General features: G+C 45.8%; 1 protein-coding gene across 20 annotated transcripts in view; it reads left to right on the forward strand.

Annotated features, from left to right (window-relative positions):
• Window positions 1–25,995, forward strand: part of Pard3 (par-3 family cell polarity regulator) — a 527,188-nt gene that overhangs the window by 12,337 nt on the left and 488,856 nt on the right. For 19 of the 20 annotated variants that reach the window (XM_005398126.2, XM_013521392.1, XM_013521386.1 and 16 more), the window contains one exon: window positions 3,061–3,162. In XM_005398126.2, coding sequence (XP_005398183.1) covers window positions 3,061–3,162 — 102 coding nt within the window. Of the gene's footprint in view, window positions 1–3,060; window positions 3,163–11,233; window positions 11,623–25,995 lie in introns of those variants that run through there. The other variant, XM_013521390.1, reaches the window with a different exon arrangement.

The raw sequence follows: 25,995 nt of genomic DNA on the forward strand, positions 1-25,995 counted from the left end.
TGCTGGTTGACCCTGTTTGAGGTTGTCGCCTGTAACTGAGCTTCAGGAAAGCTTTGGGCTGAGCTCACTTCCCTTGGCCTTTCCTTGGGGTGGTTGGAGAGCCCGAAAAGACTTCCATCCCCTGCCTTGGTGGCCTGAGCCCAGCAGCCGGTGTCATGGGGACACACACAAGCACTCACTCACTTCCTCATCTTCCACAGGGAGCCTCTGCCACAGTCCGGCCTGTCCTACCCTGTGCCGGGGCAGGAGGTACGGGGAGGAACAGTGGGGACAGACTTCCAGCCACCTGACCTCCTTGCCTTCACCTCTGTACCCTGTGCCTGGTTCTCTCAACCCGGGTCGTAGGGATTCTGCTGGGACAGCTTATTGCTTAGGGGTTCTCCACAGCCTGCTTAGTGGTCCCTTTCTTCATGCTGCTGAGTTTGCTACCACTGGGCCATCTGCTCCTCAGCTTGTGAGCCTGGTGCGGCTTGATGCCTGGGTTCTTCTGTCCCGGTGGGTTTGTGCCTTGAACACGAGCCCACACACCCATTGAAGTCTCAGTGGAGTGTCAACAGCAGATCTAAATAAACGTGCATCCGTTTGATGTGATGCTTCCATCTTTCCATTCTTTCTTTCAGCCCATTCTCATGTCCGGTTTTCTAGCACGACCTGCCGCTCCTTCATGCCTGCCCACAGCACCTGCCCCAAGTTCTCTGCTCCTCTGGTCCCCTTTCGTATGCAGTCTTCCCTGCCTCTGAGCACGCAGAGCCTTTGTGGGTCTATGTTCTTCTGACACAGTCTGTGCTTTTGAATTACTTGCTTATGTTTTATCTGATAACTGGGAGTTACTGATAATGAGCAATGATTGTTGCTTTACCTTCATTTAGTGCGTTTTACATAGAAACACTCAGTTTTTTGAACAGCGTGGGATTTCAGTGATTTTTTTCCATCTTATATTTACATGTAGATTCCATTTGAAAATTAGGCAGGCCCACTGCATAGCTCATACAAAAGCAGGGCACAGTTTCTTTTTGTGGATACTTTCCTCAAAACACACATGGGCATAAGGTACTGAAACACGCATGGGCATAAGATACGCAGGGAAGATTCCTTATGTGGTCACAGCTCGTGGAGCTCAAGACCTGGGCACAGTGCGGTGACACTGTACAGAGTGAGAGACTCCTAGAAGGCAGCAGGACTCAGTCTTGCATGGGGCTGACTGTGTGTTGGGAAAGCTGCCTTTGCTTACATTCCTGCTTAGTCTTAGAAGTCCATACAGCCCGAGGCCAGGCCCAAGGCTGGGTTCTTTATCCGGAGAAGCACTGACTCTTCCTGTGATTTGAGCTCCAGACTCTGGGGCTTGGGCCCAGTGTGCCTGTGGGAACTTCTACTTACCAGTAGCCTTTCCTTCATCCAGTGGATGGATAAACTTAATTTCTCATTTATGATGGATTTTTGGTTGTCATCAGATAAAAAATATTGTTTGTATTTATTTAACTTACTTTTTAAGAAGCAGAGTGTTGCTATATTGTTCAGGCTTGCCCAGAACTCCTGGGCTCAAGTGATCCTCCTGCCTCAGCTTCCCAAGTAGCTGGGATTACAGATGTGTGCCACAGCACCAGGACTTCTTATCAGTGTTTAAATAAGACACGTGGTCTGTTCTTGTTATAAAAATCCATTCTTATATCATACTTATTTTTTATTCCAGTGACCAGTACAATTACTGTAGAGTCAGTATCTTTTTTGTAGTGTAAAAACTGGCATATTGCAACTTTTTTCCCTTCAACTTTTGTTCTGTTACATTTCCTTTCTCAGTTTCTATTGACAGGGCAGCAAAGATTATAATTATTCAGACTTTTTAATGCAAACTACTACAAAACAGAATCAGCCTTTCCCCTACCTGATACTTGCCTGTTCTCTTGAAAATGCTGCAGGTCCTCTGTTTTTTGAGACAGAATTGTGTTGCTGAAGCTGTTCAAACCTCCCGAGAGACTCTGGTTCCAAGGAGTTCTATTTTTCCGTGGTAACCGTCTCCTCTAGTGGGTGGAGGCTGACATCGGATTTTCTGTTGTTGCTGGTGACCTTGGCCTCAACCCTCTGGGCAATCACTTCCGTTCAGCCCACATTCATGGGGCGACACTTCCTGAACACAGCCCAGGGTCAGCCTTGGCACAATGTGGTCAGGGCCCCTTGGCATAGCTGGCAGGAGTCGTCAAGCAAGCATCCAGATCGGAAAAGCCTTGGTCAGCTGGGGAGTATCATAACGCCAGTCTGCAGTGTTTGAGAGGAGGGAGGTGGTAGCTGAAGGCAGAACATGTAGGATGTTCCTGTTTCATGTGTAAATGAGAACAACCTTGGAAGCTCAGAAGCAACTGTGTTCCCTCTTCAAGTAATTTGAAAGAGGGGCTTTATGTTTTTGTATATACTGTATAAAAGCATATAAAATTTAAATGATGTTCCTTAACCATTGCAGTAATTACTGTTGTTGGGGGTGTATTTTTCAGATATGTTTATATGTCTGTACAATTTTTCCTTTATGAAAATGGATGTAAAGCACATATGTGGCTCTGCACCTGCTCTATTCATTTACACTCTGGTCAACAGCCTCTGTATAGGTATTTCCAGGCCTTTCTGTAGAGGGCACTTTGAGCCGCCAGAGCGTGCCACCTACTTTTTTCTGATTAACAAATATATGGAGATTTTAGATGTGTGATACATGCTTACTTACATTGCATCGAGGGGATTAATCAGTAACGCGTACATTGGATCTTGCGAGGCCTGACTTACTTAGGAGAACTCAGCATTATGCAATGAGTTTTGTTGTTGCTGCAGTTCCTGTCATAATAGGTCTCAGCATATGAGCTGAGGGAAGGTGTGTGGGTGAATGACTCTCTCATAAAAGAAAGGAAAATTGACTCAACATCAAGCTTCGGGAGTTGCTGGAATTTTGAAGCAGTTGCAATATTGTTGATACAGTTGTTTCTGTTAATAGGCAGGAAGCTATCACCGTTTAAATTGTTGAATTTCCATTCAGTGATGTGGACTTGTTATATTCACTGTCTCTGTTCTTTCGTCTAGGATCCAAGCTACTGGATACAGGTGCATCGCTTGGAGCACGGAGATGGAGGGATACTAGACCTGGATGACACCCTCTGTGATGTAGCAGATGATAAAGACCGAGTGAGTTCCGCCCCAGGGAAGCTGCTCTGAAAGCGGCTGGCAAGCACTGGGGGGGGGGTGGGTAGGGAGGAGCGCTTTCCTTTCTGACTGCGCACTCGGCATGCTGCATTTGATAAGTACCAAGAATCTTAACTACCCCAAGCATCAGGATAGAATGATTTTCTGGAAACCTGGGATTAAGTTTCAGAATTTTTAAACTGCAATTTTAAACACTGAAATATTGCAAAACGTTTTTCGTTGCATTCCCCCCCCCCTTTTTTTTTTTTTTTACCAGACATAACATCTTTCTGGACATCTAGGTCATCCATCATAAGGAAGAGTGTGTGCCAGTGTAGGATGTTCAGGGGCTCCGAGTTCTGGTCCTGGTCCTAATGACTGGCCTGCGCAGCACTGTCCTGTTGTGGAACGAGTGGGAGCATCGCAGGTGTCCTTCGCGGAGTGCTTGGCTTGAAAGGCCGTCACTTCCTCCCTTCACGCTGTCTTCAGCATGGCCTGGAAGTTTTGTGTCATCAACATTGTCACCTGTGGCACGTCAGTGTCCCCTTATTAGGCCCCCCCTCCAATTCCTTTTTCTCTGTCCTCCTGGGATGAGGAGCAGGAGGTGGACAAGGAGTGACAACTCTTAGTATTTTAGGAATTTGCAGCAGAGTGTTTGCACGTAGAAGTCAGCAGATTCTTTATTGTGGGCGGGAGCTATGTGGCCACACCTTTGTTTGTGGTTGACTTGAACTGAAACCACAGGAAGGCTTGGACTGCTGTGTCACTGGCTGGTTCATCCACATCCTCAGGAAGCGTCACTCTGAGAGCTCAGGGTGTCACACCAGCCGGGTGACTTCCGGAGGTCGGAAGATGGCGCAGTCTTCTGGCACTCTGATCCCCTCCACACTCTGGTTCCTGGCCCTGTGTCCCTCCTGCATCCCTCACTGTCTGTACCCAGAACTGGCTGAATGCAGCTGTCACTCTGCCTGTTCAGCGTTGGCAGAAGTTGTACATGTTTTCTTGAAATCTCAAGGAAAACAAAACAAAACAAAGCCAGCTACAGACATTGTGTGAGCTCAGGGATATTTGATTCTGTAGCACCTGCCATGGTAGAGTTTGTACCATGTAGCTGCTATTGGCTGGGAACACCATGTGTCAAAGAATAAAGATCTTTCTTGCCTGTGTATGATTTCATGCTGTTCTTCTTGGTGCCACTTCTTGGTTTTAGGCCTTCCAGTTAGTGACGAATAAGGCAGCTCTCACAGCCTCGAGCCCAGCCTGCACAACTTAGTGAAACCTTGTCCCCCCGCCCGCCAAATAAAAGGCAAAGGATGTAGCTCAGTGCAAAGGCCCATGGCTCAAGCCTAAACCAAGTACTAAAAACAAGTTTTCCTGCAAGCCACATGAAAAATACCGTGGGCATGTCCAACTGCAGCCTGCCATTCCCCTCTCCCTCCTTTTAAAAAAATGTTATGGCAAAAATATATAAGAAGGAAGTTTTGTTACTTACATACATTGCCCATAGTATACATTGGATGTGTGGCTGCGTGCGTGTGGGCACCTTGGATTGGAGTCAGTTTGCTGTGTGTTCAGGTCCCCCACACAAAGCAGTCGCAGAGACTTTTAGGACAGTTCTCGCAGATGCCTTTCCCTACTGTGACATCAAAAAAGGAGGAATGCGTGTTTCCCTTCTCTTTCCTTCCTCTTCCTCCTTGCTTCCGTCTTTGCTTCTGTCGTTTTCTCCACTTATACTGGTACTCATACTTAGGGCTTCATGCTTGCCAGGCAGGCACTGTGCCGCAGAGATATATCCCTGGCCTGTACTCCCTCTGTCTTTGTGATTTCTTATAGAGAAACAGCACAAGCCCCGGTGCTCCTTGGTGGACCACCTGCTTAGCATGGCAAGGCCCTGGGTTCCACCCCACCATCCCCATCATCCCCCTGAAAAGAAGCAAAGAACAACTCCAAAAATTGGAAAGTGCACCTCCTCTACAGAAAGAAAACAGTCACTTAGCATCCCAAAGCTCATCGCTGTTTATCTGAGTGAGCTTTTCACTCTGACCCTTCTTTTTATTCAGCTAGAAGCCCAGTCCTTTTCTTCAGAAAAGATGCTTGACTAGTAGCACTTGGTCATAAGTATGCACCTGTTAACCCAGCTGTGCCACGGTGGTTGTGCTGACTTTGTTTTAGAAATTGATGTTCTCTGCAGCTCAGCTTGTCCTGTATGCTCAGACAGTGGAGGTGGGTGCTGTGTGCGCTCCTCACGTGTTCTCTGCACTCAGAGCTTTGGGGTTCCCGTCCCCTTCCTTTCCCTCCTTCCGTCTCTCCCTCCCCTCCTGGGAACTGAACCCAGGGCCTTCACACTGAGCAACATCTCCAGACCTTTTTCTACTTTACTTTGTTTTTTATGTTGGGACAGGGTCTGGCTAAGTTGCTCAGGCTGGGCTTGGAATTTTGATCTTCCTGCCTCAGCCTCCCTCAGTGCTGTGATTATAGGCATGTGCTACAACAGCTGGCTCCCTTTTACTGGTTTCCTCATCCTCCTTTACCCTCGGTCTTGGTGCCTTTCAGTGGAGTGAGGCAGCTTCTCATGTGGCGGCTGCAGTACCCTGCCTCTAGCCTAGAGCTGGGGTAGGGAAGTTGGGCTGCCCTGTGAAGACTTGCAGGGCTGTATGTAGCTGTGGCTCTGGGGTGCCGAGCTGCCTGGGCGTGTTTGTACTTAGCATGGTGCCAGCCCATCGTCATCGCCATCCTTCCTCCTGCAACCTGGAGACCCCATCGGTTTTGAGTCCGTAGAAACCATTTGGGTTAAGGTGGTTGACGCTGCTGAGACCCTTGGGGCGATTTGTTGTCAGGCAGCCTAAAGCTGTGCAGTCTTTCAGCACCGCCAGCTGTTAGATCTCACACAAAGGAAGGGCCAGCGAGGTCCAGTTTTCCAAAACCATCGCATATTAAAGTCACAGGATTACTTTGATGATGACAAATCTATATGTTGCCAAAATCTTTTATTTTTTATGCAAGTTAATTTTGTGTGTGGGTGTGATACTGGAGATGAAACTCAGGGATGCTCTACTCCTGAGTTACATCCTCAGCTCTTTTGCAATTTTTACTTATTTTTTGTTTTTGAGGCAGGGTCTTACTAAGTTGCCCAGGGTGTTCTCAAACTCGTGAATCTCCTGCCTTTTTCTCCTGATGCAGGGATTATGGGTGTGCACCAACACACCGCAGTTACATTAAAAAAAAATTAACAGGAAAAGTTTTAAACATGAACAAGTGAAGTCCTTTCTAGACAGTTTTATATGACACTGGTTGAAATCCATTTCCAAATGGAGAAGTGGTAGAGTCCTGTGCACCAAAGATCAAAGTAGCTTTTAAATCCGTGTTTTATTTTTTTCAGAAGTGCTGTGATATAAACATAATTAATAATTTCGAATTATCCAAATGACTTCTAAGTGAGAGGGTTCCTTTTAAGCTGTAACTGTAAAACAGCTATTTAATAATCTAAACCAAAAAGACAGCACCAGGTTCACAGCTATTGGATGCTTATCCAAACAAGACTGGGTGGTGTAATCAGTCCTATGGTTTTTTTCCATGGCTCTGAAATTTGATTCTGGTTTAATCATTGGGGACTGTTTTCAAATATTTTTGGCAGCTAGTCTACTGAGTAAAGATCTTGATGCTTGTTTCGCTTTTACATTAAAAGAAAGGCTAAATATTAACAGTACTCCTAAATACTAAAATTTCTCTTTAAAATGCCCTGTTTTATGAAAAGGCCCTGGACTCCTGTTTCAAAGGAAGATGCCCAGGCTGGGGACATAGGTCTCTCAAATCCGCCCAGTACCTGCGCTTTCCAACCCATTCTAACTGTTAGTTATGGCTACAGGAACTTCAAAACCACGCCTCTGTCGGGGAAACTGGGTAAGGTGCAGACGGGGTACCTGGTCATTATGAACTTGCAGTATTACGAAAAGTAGTTTTTCAATGTTGGACAAATTAGAACTAAGAAGCAAGATTCCAAATGACAGCTACAGAAAATGTAAGCACTTAATGAGACTTGATTTGCTTGCTGTCCTTCAGTTACTAGACATCAGTACCAGAGCACCAAGGACCGTCACTCCTGGTGCGGTGCGGTTTTGTTCCCAGGGTTGGCTCAGATTTGTTAACCACTGGTACGTGTTGTAAGGCAGAGCGTACTTTAGATCTGCTTTGGGCACAGCAGCGCCCCCTGCTGGCCCCTCTCCATGCCACTGCTGTCTTCTGGTGGACTAGAGCATGGACAGTGGGTGCTGTCCCCGTGACTTACGCACCCCTAGTGTACACTTCTCAGTCTTCTCAGTGGACTTTTGCCAAGTCTGGAAACCGGAAATGAGCTTTGTGCTCTTGCCAGCACCCGCTAGGCCCGCTGCCATGCTCTTGCCTGTGTGGCGGGCTGCGAGGTACTGTCTGGTTTTCAGTCTGGTTTGGTCTCCGCTACTTCAGGGCTTTGCAGATCTCTCACCTGTGGGTCTAGGTCACTCCTGCTGGTCCTCTGTGGTACAGTAAGTTTAGAAGTTCCCAAACTTGTCCCCAGATAAGCATCTTCAGGACTCCTTTCCCTCTGAAGCTGGTGGTCAGGAGTGTGGACAAGGCCTCAGGCGGGACTGGGCCGTGCCCAGGTGATGCCCAAAACCATCTCTCTTAGGGTGTTGGCCTGGTGTTGTTCGCCTCTTCCGTGGTGAAGGTGATTTCAGATGTGGTATCAAGCGTTTCCTCTCTTACGTACGTCTCATTCTGCTGCGACCAACAGTGGGGTCGTGCATTTCTGTTATGGCAGTGACCTTGTGAAATGGCTCCCTCTATACCTATTTTTTGCCCTTGGAGAAGACAGGGTTGAGTGGAGTAGTTCATCCTGAGATGCAGGCGTGGTGAAGGATCACAGTGGAGGTCGTTGGCTGTGGGCTGTTAGTGTTTAGTGATGCGCCCAGGATTCTCGGGGAACTGTCTGGCCATTTCCTTAGAAGAAGTTGGGAAAGTGTGAAAGTGTGAAAGGTACTCAGAATCAGGGACAGGCCACAGCTTCCCCAACTCGGGGAGGGGCTGGCACCGAGGAGTTTCATCCACCCCATCAGCAGCTTCCGACTTGTAAACTGATGTAGTCTTTATGGCTCTAATGTTAATAGCATCACTACTCCAGCTTACATTTTGTTTTGACACTTCAGAAATGTGCTGTAAAAGAAATATGCCTTCATGTTAAAAGTTTACAAATTGCTGCTTTTCTAAACATTCTTTTATTACATATGCAAAATCATTATTTTGATTGTTTTGTCTTTAAGTCATTAAACACATTGGCATCCGACCAGATGATGGAAGGGAGGCATCCTGACGACTGGTAGAATGCATTAGCACGCGCGTTCGCTGAGGCTGCAGTTTAGGCCCTGTCCCTAGTTACTGATAACTTGCACAGAAACCCTCTGGTGTTTTATGCGGAGGAAGTGAGCGTCCGTACAGTTTGGAGATGAGAGCCCAGCATATAAATAAGGGTTAGTGAAGAGTTTATTTGCTCGTGTTGAAATGAGTTCTTAAAACATTAGTAAGTTTTTCTGTAATAGAATGGGCTGCTGCTTAAATGATAGTGAGACAGAATGGTGTATAGTTGACATTCATGTTAATTTCTTTAAAGGCCTCTTTAGTTGTGACTAGGTGTGTCAGAAACTGAGATTTAGATTCCTTTGTTGTCAAGGCTAGTGCACTGTCGTGACTTTCTGGGACAAAATATCTGACACTCAAAACTTTGGGAGGAGGGGTTTACCTCAGCTCGCGTTTCTGTCCATTGTCAGCCAGCTCCAGGGCAGGATGGCCCGGCACAGGGCTGCAGTGGAGGAGAAGCTGCTCTGGGCATGGCAGCCAGGAAGCAGAGTGAGGAGGGAGGGGCCCGAGATGGGGTAGGACCTTCGGCCTGACCCAGTGACCTGCCTCTCCCAGCCAGACCCCGCTTCCTCACAGCACGTCAGCCCTAAGCCCCAAGAATCCAGTTACCTTCCCAAACCTCACGTATGGGCACCTGAGAATCTTGGGGGACGCCTCGACATCAGCCATAACCTACACTAAAAACTAGCATGAATCTTGCTCTTTTTTACTACTATGAAGGAGCAACACGGACTGGTAATCGATGTGAAACAGTGGTGGTTTACTCGGCTCCTGTTCTGGAGGCCAGGGTGGGATGGAACCCAAGAACACGGTGCTGACTCCTGCCTTGGGCGTTGGCGACATCTTCACATGGCAGAGGGTGAGTGAGCGCGGCGGAAGTAGAGGACACCAGGCCTCGACTCCTGAGGTAGCTGTGTAATTCCTTCACCAGGGCAGTTCCCCACTATCCTCCCCAGGGTGATTAAGGTTCAACTGAAGCTCTGGCAGGGACATTGAAACCATAGCAAGCGTCACTTATTTGTAGTGACCCTACCCAGGGGTAGGCAGAGTGAGGGAGTTCCTGACTAACTTCCTTTTCATCTCTTTTGTCTGTTTCTCCCAAATCGCTTGATGAGGACTTGTTCCATGTGTAAAATATAATGCTGCCTTTTTAAAAAAAGTTTCTTAAGATGGACTAGTTTCCTCAAGAAATGCTTTTGGTAGATAGCATTTTCAAAGATCTCTGGTTTCTTTATGTTCTGAAATATATAGTCTTATACCAACCTGAGAATGTTATGAAAAGACAGAAAACAGCCATAGGAAAATTAATGCACAATGACCCATTTTATGTGTTACTGTCCAGAACATTACTTTCTTAATATTATCCATTGTGTCTTCCTCAGAACTGTCCAGCCAAACAAAGCAAACATATCCAGTGAGGGAGGACATCTGATCTTACATGTATAACAACTGCATTCACACTTAAGGAGTTCAGGCAAATTATGTACTTAATGAAAAGCAGCGATAGCTCTAATAACTGTCTTCATTGAAGCAAATGGATATTTAATTATTATTAAATGTCAGAAATTAATTTAGATTCATTGTTTTGGATGCAAAAAAAGACGTGGGATGTAGAAGAGGCCTTGTGTTTTGCAGCTTTTATGTCAATGGATTTCCTTGCCTGCGCGCTCTGTCCCCGCAGCCCGCTCAGTGCTTCAGCGCGGACTCCCCACACTGAGAGCGGCTCTGCCACCCGCGGCTCTATTCGCAGGTGCCAGACGCCCCCACGGTCGCCTTCTTTGCCCATTTTTGTCTCGAGTCTGCTACAGACTCTTTGGCCATGCAGGTTCTTTGGTTATGTAGTTTCTTTAATGATATGTGTGCTTTTAAAAGTAATTGTACACCTCCTGGTAAACAAAGTAAAGTAGGTGCTTAGGGTTAGGGCTGCATTGAGAAAGTGTGGCCTTGAGTGCCCCGGGCTGCCTGATGGCCCAGGGTGGGCGTGTGTGTGCTACAGAGCGTGGAGTTTTATGTGGCTGTGGCATTTAACAGCATTCCGAGTATGAGTCGTATTGTGAATATTCATAGACTTCAATATTTTGTAGAAGTCCCCCTCTCCATTTTCTCGTTTTTTATTGTTCATTTTTGTTTTTGTGGTGCTTGGACTGTAGCTCTGGTCTCACACTGGCTGGCCAGGACTCTGTCGCGAGCCACACCACTGCTCTCACGTCTCACTTTCCCAATTTCTCCTCACACTCAGTCCTGGCTTCCTAAGAGCAGAGATAAAGTGAGGAAAGATGTTCTTGTTGCCTTCGGGAAGGGAATAAACAGCCCTTCCTTCCCTTTCAGGAACAGAGGAGCTGGATGTCCCTGACTTCAGATGCATAATGTGTTTGAATATGTTGTTCTGTACTTTTTCGAGTAAAATGTGTGTGTTTGTGCATCTGAGCATCCTACTTTTCATTCACTGGGAGAAGCGAATGTCCACTGAGCTTCACCACTCTCTTCCTGCTGAGAGGGCTCTGGTCTTCCTGTTGGAGTCGTGAGTGCCCTCTGTCTCAGGCTGGGTGCGAGCTGGAGGAATGTGCTCACACCCAGCTGACGCTAAGCTGTGTTGCTGCACCTGTTTTGCTCCTGACAGACTCCTCCTGGCCTGTTTAACTGGTGAAGGTTGTTTTAATTTGGTGCTGGGAGCCTGACCCTGGTTTCCCTGGGAGCCTGGACCCGATGCTGTCGCTGGCCAAACCTGTGGCTCCCTGGAGGATTACTTACACAGAATGGGTTGTGGTCTGCCTTTCTCACCTGTTTTCAGGTTGTTACCCTTTCTTGAGGACTGAGCAAAACACAGACCATATGTTGGGGTTTTAAGGAGTGTTTCTTTGGAGTCTACGGTTTTTATTCTATGATTAGTTTGAAATCTGGGCATTGTGGATGTCACTGTTCTGATTCGTGGGGATGGCAGACAGAGCGAAGAGGACGTCTGCAGGGAGGCATCGCTCTTTCTCCGGTGCCTCTCGGAGGGACTCCGTGAAGGTGCTGAGGTTATCGAGGTCACTGAACCTCAGAAAGGCTGCTTCTAAAGTCAGCAGAAGGCAGGTTGGTACAAAGACTTCTGATCCCTTTAAATTTCCTTTGGATTTGAAACACTTACTCTTTGTGTTTATTACTCAATATTCTTTGAAAAAAGTTTCCTGCTTAGTTTGAACATTCCTTTGTGGCTTCACAGTCCTACTGGTGCTTTCTGTGTCAGAAGTCTACATGCAGATGTTTGTTGTGTGGATGTTTGATCGTGTATGTGGGTGCTTGTTTCTTTTGGGAGGCCTGTGCTCACAGATGTGCCTCCCAAGACGAACAGCTGTCATGTTTGAAGATTCTGATTGCTAACATGGAATCTTCTGCCCAGATATCTCTCCAAAAAAGATTGAGTTTTATGCATCAATAAAATAGTAGAACAAAAGCCAATGCTATTCCATAGAATTGGAATTGTATTTATTTTTCCTAAAGAATGTTTTGAGGCTACTGAATGGAAATGACAGGAAGAGTTTTGCATTATGAGCTTTCTTGGTGATTTGCTTTATTACTTGTGTGTGGAATATATAAATTTAGGCTATTTAAATAGTATATAGCATATCTTTGAAAAGTACTATCTCTTAAAAACTAAAGATTCCTTTTAAAAAATCTTGGAGATAATTTGCAATTATCAAACACAATTATTAGGTGACAAGTAAAATAACCCCATGCATACAAACGTGATTTTAAAAAAATAGTTTACTTTTGGGTATGTGCCATGGGTTCTGTGTGCCCCCCAGTGGTCTTTGGTAGAATAGCTATTTTTGAGTTGTGAGGAGCAGGGGTTTGTGTCCTTGTCTGGGTATGAATTGTGATTTTGACATGAATTGTGGTTCAGAAGTCTCTTCCTCTTAAATTCAAGCTCAACTCAGATAAGTGATACTGGTTCTGGCTAGTTTATGAGTGGGATTTGTTTTGGGATTATCTCCTAATGGCTTAGAGGAGGTGACACTGAATATTGTTGTATGCCACCAGTTCTGCACTTGGTCCTCGCATATCTACTAAATCTTGAGTAGTTTTAGTTTTTTTCTCTCCCATATTTTCCTCATGATCACAAAGAGCACCTACGCATTGAAAATGAATCAAGTCTGAGACATCTTGAATCTCTAATGGTCTTGTAAATAATGTTTCCTCCAGCAGAAATCACAACAATGGATAGACGTTTGCTGGTTTATCAGCAGTCCTGATTTATTTTCATGTGATGTTTTGTTCAGATCAAGGTAGCTTGAGTATTGACACATAGAAAAGCCTGTTTTTAAGAACGTAAACTTTCTAGGTAGTGTATGTAGAAAGTCATAGCAGAGGTAAATGAGGAAATGAAGGTACTGCCTGAAAGCATTGTTGTTGAGTCCGTTGGCAGAACCTTTCCTCTTCCTTTTTGAAGGTAAAACAGGTTTCAAACTATGCATGAACCCAAGGGTGGGGCTTGTATGTTGGCGTTTGACACCCAAGTTTCAGTTCGAGTACCCAATACTGTCATTAGGAGTCAGTGGCATTATTTATGGAAGTAGGATGTTGACCTACAATTCTCCGCCCAAATCCAGTTTGGTTCCTTAAATTCTGTGGAGCATTTTTAACTTCCTGTCTTAGACTACTTTGGCTTGCTTGTAGTTTTAGTGATGGTAATGATGGTGTTCAGCACTTGTAAATGTGCTTTTCATTGATTAAGTTTCAAGCTGTAGGGTAAAGCAGTGTTGATCTTTCATCTTGAAGGTGAGCTTTTGGGAGAGGCATGGGATGTTGGTGGATGGGTGAAGAGCCGATCCTGGGGACAGTTTCTAGGTCAGCGTATAATGCTGCTGAAAACAGCATTTTCTGTTTTCCTCAGGCAGGTGCTGTCCACTCTTTGGAGCACTGTTTTCCGGCTAGAGGCCGGCGTGTGACACTAAGGCAGCTGTGTCATTTCAGTTCTGTGTTCCCCTTTGAAGAGAGGTTCCCTAGAAATCATAAGTTAGAAATCACTGCTGTGTTTCCTTTTTGAGGGGAGGGATAATTAGGATGAGAACAGAGCCACCCTTCTGAGATTCATAAAGAGAATCGAGAGCATGCGTTACATGGAAAAAATGGTAAGAGAAACTGAAATGCTGTATAGCTGGTAGGTTGCCAGGTTCTCTTGGAGCAGGGGCTCAGTTTGTGGTCTATGTGATTGAAATATAAAGACTAAAATATTTTAGATCTTAATTTCTTCTTCAGTATTTTGAAAGCTTGTGTGGTCCTGCTTCTTTGGCAACCCCGATTAATGAGAAGCTCCTAAATTTAAGTACAAGCCATCTTTCAAGGATAGCTTCCAATTTTTAAATATTTAATTTAGCTTTACCCAGATGTAATTAGGTGAAAATGTGCATATCATAGTACTCAAATACGAGTTTGAGACACAAACCAAAAACAAACATTAGGTATTTGTGTCCTTAGGTTACCTTATGGGAAGGAAGCCTTCTTCCAGAAAGCGTGCTATCCCCACATGGAGGGATTTCTGATTTCCAGTAAAACAGGCTTTCCTGAGTTATTTTTAGTTACTTTAGAGTGTGGAACATTAATTTTGCTCTTCAGTTCTCCATGTGCCATTTCTTTACTAAGATGATTTGGTCTGAAATGGAAGCTGAGTTTAAAGTAAATCAAAATAACGTTGGATTTAAGGTTAGAATATTTGACAACACTCAAGATTTAGATATTGAAAGAAAAGGTGGGTGTAGTAGCCCACACCTGTAATCCTAGCATTTTAGGAGGCCGAGGCAGGAGAATTGAGAATTTAAGTTCAGCATAGGCCTTTAGTGAGACTGTGTCTCAGACACCACCACCACCACCTGAGGATGTAGCTTAGTGAGAAAGCCTCGGGTACCTCAGTATCACAAAAGGAAAAGCAGAGAAAAAAGAATAAAAGTACATGTAGGTGATATAGACAATTTATCATACTAGAGTTATTTAAAATAAAGACTATTGAACACAGTTAAATCCAGGCAGAACTGCACTAAGAATGTAGCTCAACAGTAGAGTGCTTGCCCAGCTGCAAGGCCCTGGCTTGACTGCATGAATCAAGCAAAGTCTGTAAGCTTATTCTTGTTCCACATGTCTTGCTGCAGATAGAAAGTTTGCCACGTCATAACGTTAGAGCAGAAGGACCAGTGTGGACCATAGCTCATCATGTGTAAAAGCCAGGCCGAACAGTTGGAAGAGTAATGTATGTGTTTTTGATGTTCCACAGGGAATGTGTTTATTACGATAAGGTATATTTAATGCATTGGGGAATGCAGTGTATATGAGTGACAGTTCCCCAGACATGATTGCACCAAGGAGCTCTTTGTGTAAAATTGAAGAGATGATCCCATGGGCCCTGTGGGAGTAGGGAGTTACTAGTGGAGCATGAGCAGGTGCTTAGCAGGTGGTAAATTTTTTGTTTACCTTTTCGAGTGTGAACTAACTGCATTGTAATTTATGTTAATTTGCACCTTGAAAGTCTTCAGCATTTTGCTTGATCAAAAGGGTAGGTGGTAGCCAAGGAAGGCATAAATAATACATAACTAAATCTGGGGTTTTGGCCATGGTACGTAGGTCTCAGGGCTGTGCTTCTGTAGCTACACAATATGTTTGAAGTTCATGGCCTTCACTTTTATCTTTGGGATCTCCTTCTGAATTCTTACAGAAGTGCAGATTGCATGGTTAATACTGGAGTTTTTGAAATAAAAAGAACAGTTGACATTAGCTCTTAAAAACTAATTATTTGGATTTGGAAATACATATAACCTTATTTTAGCAAGCATTTATTCTTCCCAGTTTCTACTTGCCCTGATGTTTAAATATCTTGGAGCATTATATGGTAGTAGGAGTCTCACAGTATATTTTTTTTAATCTTTTTTTTCTTTTTAGTACCAGGAATCAAACTCTTGGCCTCATGCTTGCCAGGCAGGCACTGTGCCTCTGAGCTATATCCCCGGACTTTTTTGTTAAATCTTAATGTTCATCTGTAGTTTGAGATACATATGCAATGATGATTGTGAATATTTTTGATTTTTAGTTCTCTTTCTAATATATTTTTTGAGACAGAGCCTCTCTATGATATCCATGGTGGCCTCCTCTGGCCAGGCCAGCCTATGGCCTTAGCCTCTCCATGAGCTGGGGCTTTTGTTTGTTGAGACAGGGTCAGTATGCATATAAGGCTGGCCTTGAACTCTGCAGTAATACTCCTGCCTCAGCCTTGCAGGTTACAAGTGTAACCTGTAAGTGTTACAAGTGTACACCACCACCACACTCAGCTACTGCTGTATAATGTAAAGCACAAACATCTTTAAAAGCTCTTCGTTTAAAGTCTGAGCATTTTTGGAAGACATGAATGCCCTACCTGAGAAAGTAGTAGGCTTTAAATTCTCCTTTTCAAATTTCGGGCTTGACTCACATTTATTTCTTTATTTTTCTCTGTGGAAATTGGCATTTTATGTAATTTGAGTATCTATTTGTGGACAGCAATTTCTTTGGAAGCGGCATTCTTACCCATCTCAGAACTCTTGGGAATAGCAGGGGTTGCCATTTCCCCAGCAGGTGCCCCCTGCCTCTGTCCCGGCCTGCAGAGTTGATCTGACCTCAATTTACTATGTGTTCATCATGGTCTGTGTATTGTTAAAGGAACCACTAGAACAGCGAGGAGGGGGAAATACGTCTTGTCTTTTTCTGTGTGGCCCAGTTACCCCAAACTACAGGTTGCTAGTGATCCCAGTTCCTTCACTGTTTCTCTCTCTCAAAAGTAAAGTTGCGTGGTGGTGCACATTTGTGATCCCAGTGCTGGGGGACACCAAGGTAGGAGGATCACAGGTTCCAGCCCAGCCTGGCAGGCCAGCAACTTAGCAAGATCTGGTCTCAACAGAACACAGACAGACATGGGGATGTGTCTCAGTGTGAGAGCCTCGGCTCAGGCCCAGTGACCTCCTCTGCACAGCTGAAAGCGGAAAGAGAGCAAACCGCAGACCAGCTTTGATCCAAGGGTAGGGACTGCAGTTGTTCACAAATGGAGTTGGAGGGAAGATCTCAATCTAGGAATTATTGACAATTATTTTAAATTTGTTATTATTATGTTTTGGTTTTGGGGATCAAAACCAGGGCCTGTGTGTCCTAAGCACATGCCCTGCCTCTGAGCTACACTCCCAGCCCCGTCTAGGAATTCTTAACTGTGGCTGGAACCAGATGTTCACAAAACATGTGCCTCCCTCCCTGTGCCCAGAGACTGCTCAAGATGACCGAGTCAGCAACTTCTCTGCTTGTTTTGGGGAGGAGGGGGTAAGTCTTCCTCTCCCTTCCCCACGGCTCCTAGTGAGTCTGGCCTACACCTGAACATTGCCCAGAGAAGGAGCTGAGCTCTGGGCAGGTGGTGCACACATATAATCCCAGCTACGTGGGAGGCTGACGCAGGAAGATTCCCAAGTTCCAGGCCAGCCTGGGCAATTTAGTGAGACCCCCATCTCAAGAAAAGCCCGTGGATCCCCCCCAAAACCCAAATAAAACAACAGAAACAAAGTAACTGAGCTTTGGCGGTATCAGGTGACTTGCTGAAAGTAGTGACGGATTTGAGAAAGTAGCAGCTGAGCCTATTACTGATGCTCACCCCAGTAAGAGATTGTACAGATACCAGTGAGCAGACAGCTGGTGAGCGGCTGCACATGTGTTTTGGGTTGGTGTCCTGAAGACATCCACTGGGTCCTCAGCCAGATGTGCAGGAGCCTATGGGGCAGAGCAAGCCCTGAGCTGTGCTGCTCAGACACCAGGCTGAGTCCCGGTCTTTACAGCCATCTGCCCTCCTGCAGGCAGACTTAAAACGTTACTGCCAAGCCTCCAACTCTGTTACTGATTAGGGTTCTCTTGGCCCAGAAATGGCAAACCTTTTAGAGCTTTCAATGATAACAAACATCATGCGTGCCACAGGTTCACCACCAGTGTCTTAGCCCTTGCAGCAGAAAGTGTGACTTTGTTAAGAAAAGGTATTCACTGGTTATCTGACTTTGGAGTCTTTTTCAGTATATTCTTTACAGTGGATGCATGGTGTGCTTTGTCATGTAGTGTCTGTATACACACACACACATATATATATATGTATTTGTGTATGTATCTTAATATTTGTTAAATTTTACCTTTGTCATAGGACTAAAAGCCAAACTTTTTAACAAATGACTTTGAGCCATGCTTTCATACCTATATTTGTAGACCATTGCAGGTGTCAGGTAAATTTCTGTTTGAGAATCACTTCTTGATGCTGCTCCTTGAATGCTCAGATCACCTACCTATGGGGAAAGTGGCATTTTTTGCAAAGGATTCTGTTTCTTTTCCTTAGCTTCTAGCTACTTTTATCTCCTCCACTCTTACATTTTGTGAGTAGTCATAGGTTTTTCCTTCCTTTTTCTGTCTCCGCCATTTTCGTCTTCCATACTCACTGCTATATTTCCGTCACATAGAATAATGCCTGCATAGAGGCAGCACATTTTAGTTGAATGAGTGGGTAAGTATGTGGAGGTGAACTAAAGTACTTTTGCCTCTAGAAGGTTCTGTTGTCCAAATGGGCGTCTTTCTCCCGCTTGTCTGGGTATACTAAACATTACGGTTAGATTTAATGTGGAGCTGAACAAAGAAGTCTTTGGCTTGTTCTCTTCTACCTGTGTTTGAAAACGGTACTGTGAGAATCAGGACAAGAGAATCCTGTGAAGCCAGCTTCGAAGGAGGAAGATTGTCTTTCCTGCCTCCTTGGGTCCCAGCCCTTGGTGGATCTTGAGCTCTCCTGAAGCCATGCGCGTGGACCTGCCAACCCCGCCTCTACAGGACGTGGTGACGTCCTGCACACGCACTGCCATGGAGAGGGAAGGGCTTTCCCGAGAACTGTGTCTCTGTGGTGCTAGAAAGGGGGCTTTTGATACACTGAGAAGTTTACCTGAGAGGAGGCTTGTCTGGGTTCCGTCCCTGAGCTTCATTAGTACTTGGGGGTGAGGAATTACAGCCGTGTGTGTGTGTGTGTGTGTGTGTGTGCGTGCGCGCGCGCGCGTGCGCTGAGTGGAGTTTTTGCTGTTGATCTGTGGACAAGTTACTCTTGCTCCTCCTCCCACCTTGGGAATCTCAGCCACCTGAGGGAAAACGGTCAGCATCGTCCACTCATCCAGGAAGTTAAAGGGGGAGAGGACCTAGGACACTGGTGGGAACTGAAGTCCTTGCTTGTTTGATTTTCAGAACACCCTTCCTCCACACTCCTCTTTGTCTAATGAGAGAACTTTAAACATTATGTATTCTCTCTCTCAGGCCCACAACAGACAGTTTTCTCTGAGGAGTTAACTTGGACGTAATTACACTCTATCATTAGTAGTTGGGGTGGGAAAGTTTGACCTTCTGGCAATTGCTTCTACCAGCTCCTTAGGCTGGGCCCCCAGCCATGTGTTAATATTTGGATGTCCTTGGATTCCCACACCAGTTTTTCAACTTCCATGCCAATAACTGTGTTAAGGGGTAGCTGTTTACAGTCCAATGTAGACTGGTTTTGAAGGTGTAGAATAGCTCAGGCCTGGGAAGAAAGGGGGAGGGGCTCAGTATGCAGCTCATGGTCCTACTTCCAATTAGGTTCAAACTGGGTTTGGTTCAAAAAAGCTGAAACAGTGCTGAGCATGATGGCGCATGCCTATAATCCCAGTGCTCGGGAAGCTGAGGCAGGAGGATCGTTGCAAGTTTGAGACCAGCCTGGGCTATAAAGTGAGTCCAAGGCCAGCTTGAACTGCATAGCAAGATCCTGTCTCAAAAAGACAAAACAAAAAAGCTGAAACATCAGTGTTTGCTTTTGGACCCATCGGTGTCATGCTGCGTGTGCTCTGATTTTGTATGGAGTAATTCCTGCAGTGTCGCCTGGAGTCTAATGGTAAAACTGAGCCAGCTTTTGAGCCTGGACATAGAGAAATGGAGACATTCCTCAATATTTTCCATTGTGCCAGGAACAGATTCAATCGTAACTGGAATTAGCAGTGTTTTTCTGATTATTTACGTAGTCTGTATTGTATATTATACGTGCTAGAGGCTTTTATGGTTTTGGTTTTTTTGCTGGGTGCTGGGATTGGAGGTACCTGCAACCACTCCTAGCAAAAAGCTAATTATTTTTTTTTCTTGGGGTGCGTGATATAGAAGCCAGGGCGTCCTGTGTGCCAAGCAACCACTTGACCACCAAACTATGCCCCCAGCCCCATGGTACAGCATTTACTTAATAGTTTGCGGTATCGGGGACTGAGCCCAGGGCCTTTGCACTGATACATTCCTAGGCACTTTTTAAACATTTTATATTTTGAGACAGCATCTCAACAAGTTGCTAAGTTGCACAGGCTGGATTTGAACTTCTTATCCTCCTGCCTTGGCCTCCCACAATGCTGGGATTATAGATGTGTGCATCACTAATGCCCTGGTCATGTTCCTTCTAAGTCAAACTTTTTTTTGAAGGATTAGCGCTTATTTAGCAGTTAAAAATCAGGTGGTTCATGAGACCGTCTTTTCCAGTGTGATGAACACATTCTGGAGGTGAAATTAGTAATACTTTCACCAGTTGTGGTAGGCACAGGAAACTGTTCCAAGTAAGTTTTCTTTTTACTTCAGGAAAAAGTCACTTTCCTTGTAATTGTGATTTTAGTCATGTTACCCTTACTCAGTAGTTTTCTTTCCTGAAAGGTGCTTATTTTTTCTAAGGCATTCATATTCATTTCTGTCTCCCTGTATTTATATAATTCATAAAGCAGTTTAATACTGCCCATAATTCTGCTTTTTAATTTCATTTTTTAGAGACAGGCTCTGACCTGCCTAGACCTCTGTGGATCCCAGGCTGGTCTCAAACTCACAGTCCTCCTGTCTCAGTCTCCTAAATGCTGGGATTACAGGCATGGGCCACTGTGCCTAACATGTCCACAAATCTTACATAAGCCACCTGGGGAGCAGGTCAGGGCATGCTTGGGGTGTGGGGGAGAGCCGGAGGGCGGAGCTCAGCTCGCTGTGCTTGGGATGCAGCTCTGCTCCGCCAGCCTCTGCAGAGGGCAGCAGCCGCTGATGTGCTCCAGGAGGACATTTCCGTCCCATTTGGTGTTGGCACAGATGCTCATATCACCAAATATGTTAAAAAGAAGAACCTGGAAAACAGTGTGAAGTGCAGAGTTTTGTGTGACCGGAGTGGGGCCGTCTCGATGGCATCCCCTAGTGGGGAGGTGCCACGTTCACATTCCCTGTACCTCTTGCTACCGACCTGGTCTCCAGATCCAGTGCCTGGAAGCAAAGAAAAGCAGTGACGTGGAGGAGGGAGCCATCTGGGCCAGCTGCACTGAGACGCCAGCGGAGGAGGTCTCCATCTCGTGGCCCCCACCTTCTAAAGTATTTTTGATGTTTTTGTTTTTTGAGACAGAATTTTGTTAAGTAGCTGAGTTGGCCAGGCTGGCCTTGAACTTGTGATCCTCCTGTCTCAGCCTCCTGGAATTCTGGGATTATAGGCACGTGCCACCACACCAGGCCCCAGCACCCCACTTAAAGAAAGTGAGCATGAAATCTGCCATTCTCTGACAAGCCGTCGCCAGTGGGTGTGGGAGCCGCTCCCTTCACGCAGACACCTGCTGGTCAGAGGCACCGACCCTGACCTCTCTATAGATGCCTTGCGGTGGGACCGGGCTGTGGCATCTTCTTTTGAGCAGGACTTTCAGGCTTCCTTCCTTCTCTGCTGCTCTGTTCCCATAGGAGCCTTTATGCAGCCCTAGTCAGGCCCAAATCCCCCGCTACCACTGCACTCGGCCGTATCTCGGGGTCACAGACTCTTCTGTATCATCTCATTTTGCTGCCTTGACACCTTTCCCTGGACAGCTATTCACGCGAACTGTGACGTATAGGTCTCACCTGATTTGTGGATGAAGGCTGAGGGACCGAGATCCAGACCCAAGTTTAGCTGTGGATGAATTAGGTCAAATTAATTGTTTCTGTTTTCACTGTTGTCTAAGCAAAGAAGAACAAGCTTTGGTAATACCCGTACTTCTTGTTTCTGACTTCCATGGCAAGCACATTTGCTGGCTGGGACAGCAGCTCGGTGGTCGAGTGCCTGTCTCGCACGCACGGGCCTGTGGCCCTCCCGAGCTGTGTGTGCACACAGTGGCCTTTCTGCCGCAGGTGGAGAGCAGACCTAACATGTGCAGGGCGTCCGCCATTCGCTCGGCGCCTGAAGGTTATGTTAATTTAATCCCCTAGTTTGTAGATCAGTAGATTCTGCCCTTTGGAGAAGGGCAGATCAAGGCACAACTAAAAAAACATTGTTGAGAACATTGTAATGGAACACACTCCTTTCTGTGTCGTGTTTTACAATAATTTTCCTGTCGAGAAACAGCTGAGGCCGGCTTCTGCTGCGGGACTCACTGTGCAGAAATCTGCCTGAAGCTGGGCTGGCAGCTTTGGTCCCGGAGTCCTGGTGGGTGTGGAGCCTGTGCGGCTCAGTCCTGCAGCAAGGCTGCTCCCAGCAGCAGGATCGGTATAGGGGGAGGGCTTGGAGGGGTGACAGAGCCCACGCCGGTCCTTGCGTGGGTTTGGAGCCGTCCTTGAGTGGGTTTGGGGCGGTCCTTGCGTGGGTTTGGGGCGGTCCTTGCGTGGGTTTGGGGCGGTCCTTGCGTGGGTTTGGAGTGGTCCTTGCGTGGGTTTGGAGCGGTCCTTGAGTGGGTTTGGCGTGGCGCTCGAGTGGCAGCGCCCTCCGCTGTGCAGTAGGTCTTCTGCCGCTCAGCTGTGCTGTAGGTGCTGTGTCCTTCAAAACCAGGTGCTGCTCCCCAAGCCTGGGTGGGGAGCCTCAGCCCTGTGCATGCTTCTGTACACTGACTGAAGCTCCTGAAAATACCCACGTGCTTAAGTGTACTTATGTTCTACCATGTTTTCAGAATGGGCGTGTTCGCACAAGCCCGCAACCCAGCAGCCTGGGAGGCTGAGGCAGGACTGTCTTAAAATTTAAATGAAACAAGAAAGAGGGACTGGGGTTCAGCTCAGTGTGAGGGCCGTGGGTATCATACACACACATAACAGTTACTTTATGTCTTAAATTGCTTCTGTTTAGTGAAACATGCACACATATAATATAGGCATTTACGAAGATAATCTGTGATCTGTGATCTACCAAACTTCTGGCCTGTGACTAAGTCTTAATTGAAATGACTTTATGTTTTGTTTTATTTATTTTTGAGGCAGGGCTCACTATTTAGTTCAGGTTGGCTTTTGTACCCACTATGCAGCCCAGGCTGGCCTCAAACCTCCTGCCTCAGCCTCCTGAATGCTGGGATTACAGGCGTGTGCCCCTGCACCAACTGAGGCATGAAGATTGATTACAGCTAGGCAGGAGATGGATGCACAGGGACTCATGAAACTTGTTCTCTCTACTTTTGTGCAAGTTCAGAAAACTCATGTAGTAGTTTCACAGTTAGTTTTAAATACTGGAAGCAACCCCAGGAATAATTTTATCTGGCTTTTGTTTCCCATGGTGAAAGTCAGGGCAGATGGTGTGTGTGGGTTTGCTCGGGTTCCTGGTGTTCTTGGAGGGGAGCCTGTGGTGGGTTGCAGGTCTTAGGGTACCCGGCTTGGTGAAGTGTGTGTTGTTGGGGACCAGATTCCGTAGGGTGTACATACACCAGTGCTGGTGTGTGCTCTTGGGTTGCATTAATTTTACAGATAAATTCTAACCAGTGTAACTGCAGAAGTTAAATAAGTACTTAAACATACCTGCCTGTGTTCTATAAACTCACCGCTAATTCTGTGGCAGGCACAGCCATCACGTTTCACACAGTTTAGCCATGCGGTGGCCACCGTTGTGCGGGCAGGTTCTCACGCTTGCCCAGCGGTGGGTGAGGCAGCAGCGATGTTGTCATGGGATGAGGTGGTTCCTTCTCAGCTCATACCATTCCTCCGGGCTCTGCTGTGCAGCGACTTCTTCGTCGCTTGCTCGCTGTGTTGGCCGCTGGAGGGACTCTGGAAGGTGAGGGGGGTGGGGAACGTGGCACTTGTTTTTTTTTACTTGCATACTGTGCGTGGTGGTGTCACTCAGCAGTGGCCTTGCGTGCCAGTCCCTCGGGCCAGCTCCAAAACCATCCTGCTCAGCTCCTTGCCCTCAGAGGACAAAGTGCCATCCGGCCGGGACACCCCTTGGGCTTCTGGAAACCCTCCCAGTCCCTATGTCCTTTCCCACTCCAAGGCAGGAGTCCTGTCGCCCCTTCCCTCAGATGAAATTCTCTGCTGTGATTTCCTTTCCGTATTAGATCTCAACTGTACTTTTAATGTATATTACATGATATTCAGGACTGAGGAAATGAGATAATAATTTTGGCAAATCTACCCTAGGAAATAATCTAATTTTAAATACTTCCTAGGTATTTAATGAGCACCAGTGCACATTTTCATGTCTTTGTACCAAAGGATTTAAAAGCCCAGTGTTTTCCTAGACTGTTGGACCATGCTGCTCTTTATTCCAGCCTCTAGAAGAGTTAGAAGGAAGCTGAAAAGCAGGTAGGTAGCTGCAGTGTGTTAGTAAAATCTTGGGGTTTGGGGGCAGATGTAGATCCAGTTAGAGTGAGTGGTTACCAGTCAATTTTAATGAGATCCTCCCCCCTCCCCCACAAGATTCTTTCATTGTCAAATGAATTTCAGACTCCTGTGCACGTCTTTACCTCAGTCAACACTTTCTTCTCCCCCCGCTGGCAACCTCAAATTTGCAACCTTGCACTTGTGTTTGAAATGTGCATATTATTAATCTGGCTTTTCTTATCTGTGCTTTTGACAAGGTGCCAGCAGACCTGGGCATTATGTGTAGAAGTTTCGGGTCACGGTTTGTCCCCAAACATGATCCTGTGCAGAGTGACGTGTAGGAAAAGTGACAGCTCGGCCATTTCCCCCTCCTTGGGTGCAGATTTGAATGTTTCAGAAAAGCCTGTTTCCTCACAACATGTTTACATGGAGCTTGCATGCAGGCCTTAGCCTGGTGCTTTTGCAATTTTTATGTAGCATCTGTTCCCAGATCCAAGAGTGCTAACAAGGCCTCGCTACAGATAGCTGTGGGGAGAGAGACAGCAGGGAGTGGCGCCTGCTTCTGACTTCTCCCGCGGTCTTGAGTTATTATTCATAATGTAAATTCTCTCTCAGTTCTCAGCATGTACATAATTAATGGAAAAGACTATCCAAGGAAGTTCGGCAGCCATAAGTAGGTCACCATTACCAGATGTTTAATTATTGTCACTAGGAAGCATTTGGAAATACCTGGTGAGCTTTCTGAAAGCATCACAATCGGCGAATCCCTTTGGATCTTGGTAGATCTGTTCCTTTGTATTGAAGGGTGATTAGCGTGATCACAGGCACTGCGCGCGCCTTTTCCCGACATCTTTATCCAAAGGAGGTAATAATTATGCTGCACTCAATGGGAAATCCATGTCGTCCTTCTTTTCATTCGTCCCCTGGTTTCCTTCCGTGTTGCCAAGTTTTAATTAATGTGTTCAATAGTATGAAAACTTTAGCATCTATAATTACATCTTTAGTAGCAATATTTAAAATCTTTACCGACCATATATTTATCTTATCACATCTCCTGGGCTTAAGGTCAGTTATCAGGAGTTTCAAAAAAATATTGCAGTGAAATGTGTTCCAGATGGTTTTCTTTTCTTAAAGGTTGAAAATACAAAATAGGAGAGGCCGAGAGAATTCAAAGAGGCATAGAGAGAGGATTACTCATTACTCTGTTTATTTATTTTGTAGTACTAGGTATTGAACGCAGGCCCTTTGCACCAGAGTTTCAGCCCAGCCCTTTTATTTTCTATTTTGAGACACAGTCTAAGGCAGTTGCTAAGCTGCTGGGGTGGGTTTGAACTTGGAATACTCCTGCCTCCGCTTCAGAGTGTTGGGACAGCGGGCCTGTAGCACCATAACTGGCTCCTCACTGTTAATGTGACTTTAGTAGCCTGTGGGGGGGGGCAGTGGAGGTGAGTATATTTGATGAAAGAGGGGAATTTTAAAAATTACCTTGTATTTTACTTTTCCCCCCCAAATCTCTAATTTGTATGCCATAAGATATTTTGATGTTTCGCTAATACCTGAAAGTCATTTCCAAGCCATCCTCAAACGTTTGACCTTGGGTTCTTGAGATTATAATAAAAATTCCACAAAATGTTCAATTCTGAAAGCACAGGGAGGCTGTCTCCTGCACTTTGCTGCTTTTTTCCAGTGCATTTTTCCAGTGTTGCTCTCAACCTTGGTTCATTTCCATGCTTGTGGCTTTATTTATTTATTTTTTATTTATTTATTTATTTATTTTTTTTGGTTTTTCTCCGGTACCGGGAACTGAACTCATGACCTTGCAGGTGCCAGGCAGGTGCTTTTGCCGCTGAGCTAAATCCCCAGCCCCGCTTGTGGCTTTAA

The sequence above is a fragment of the Chinchilla lanigera genome, unplaced genomic scaffold, assembly GCF_000276665.1.
Source record: "Chinchilla lanigera isolate Chin_1 unplaced genomic scaffold, ChiLan1.0 scaffold00061, whole genome shotgun sequence".
NCBI classification, from domain to species: Eukaryota; Metazoa; Chordata; class Mammalia; order Rodentia; family Chinchillidae; genus Chinchilla; species Chinchilla lanigera.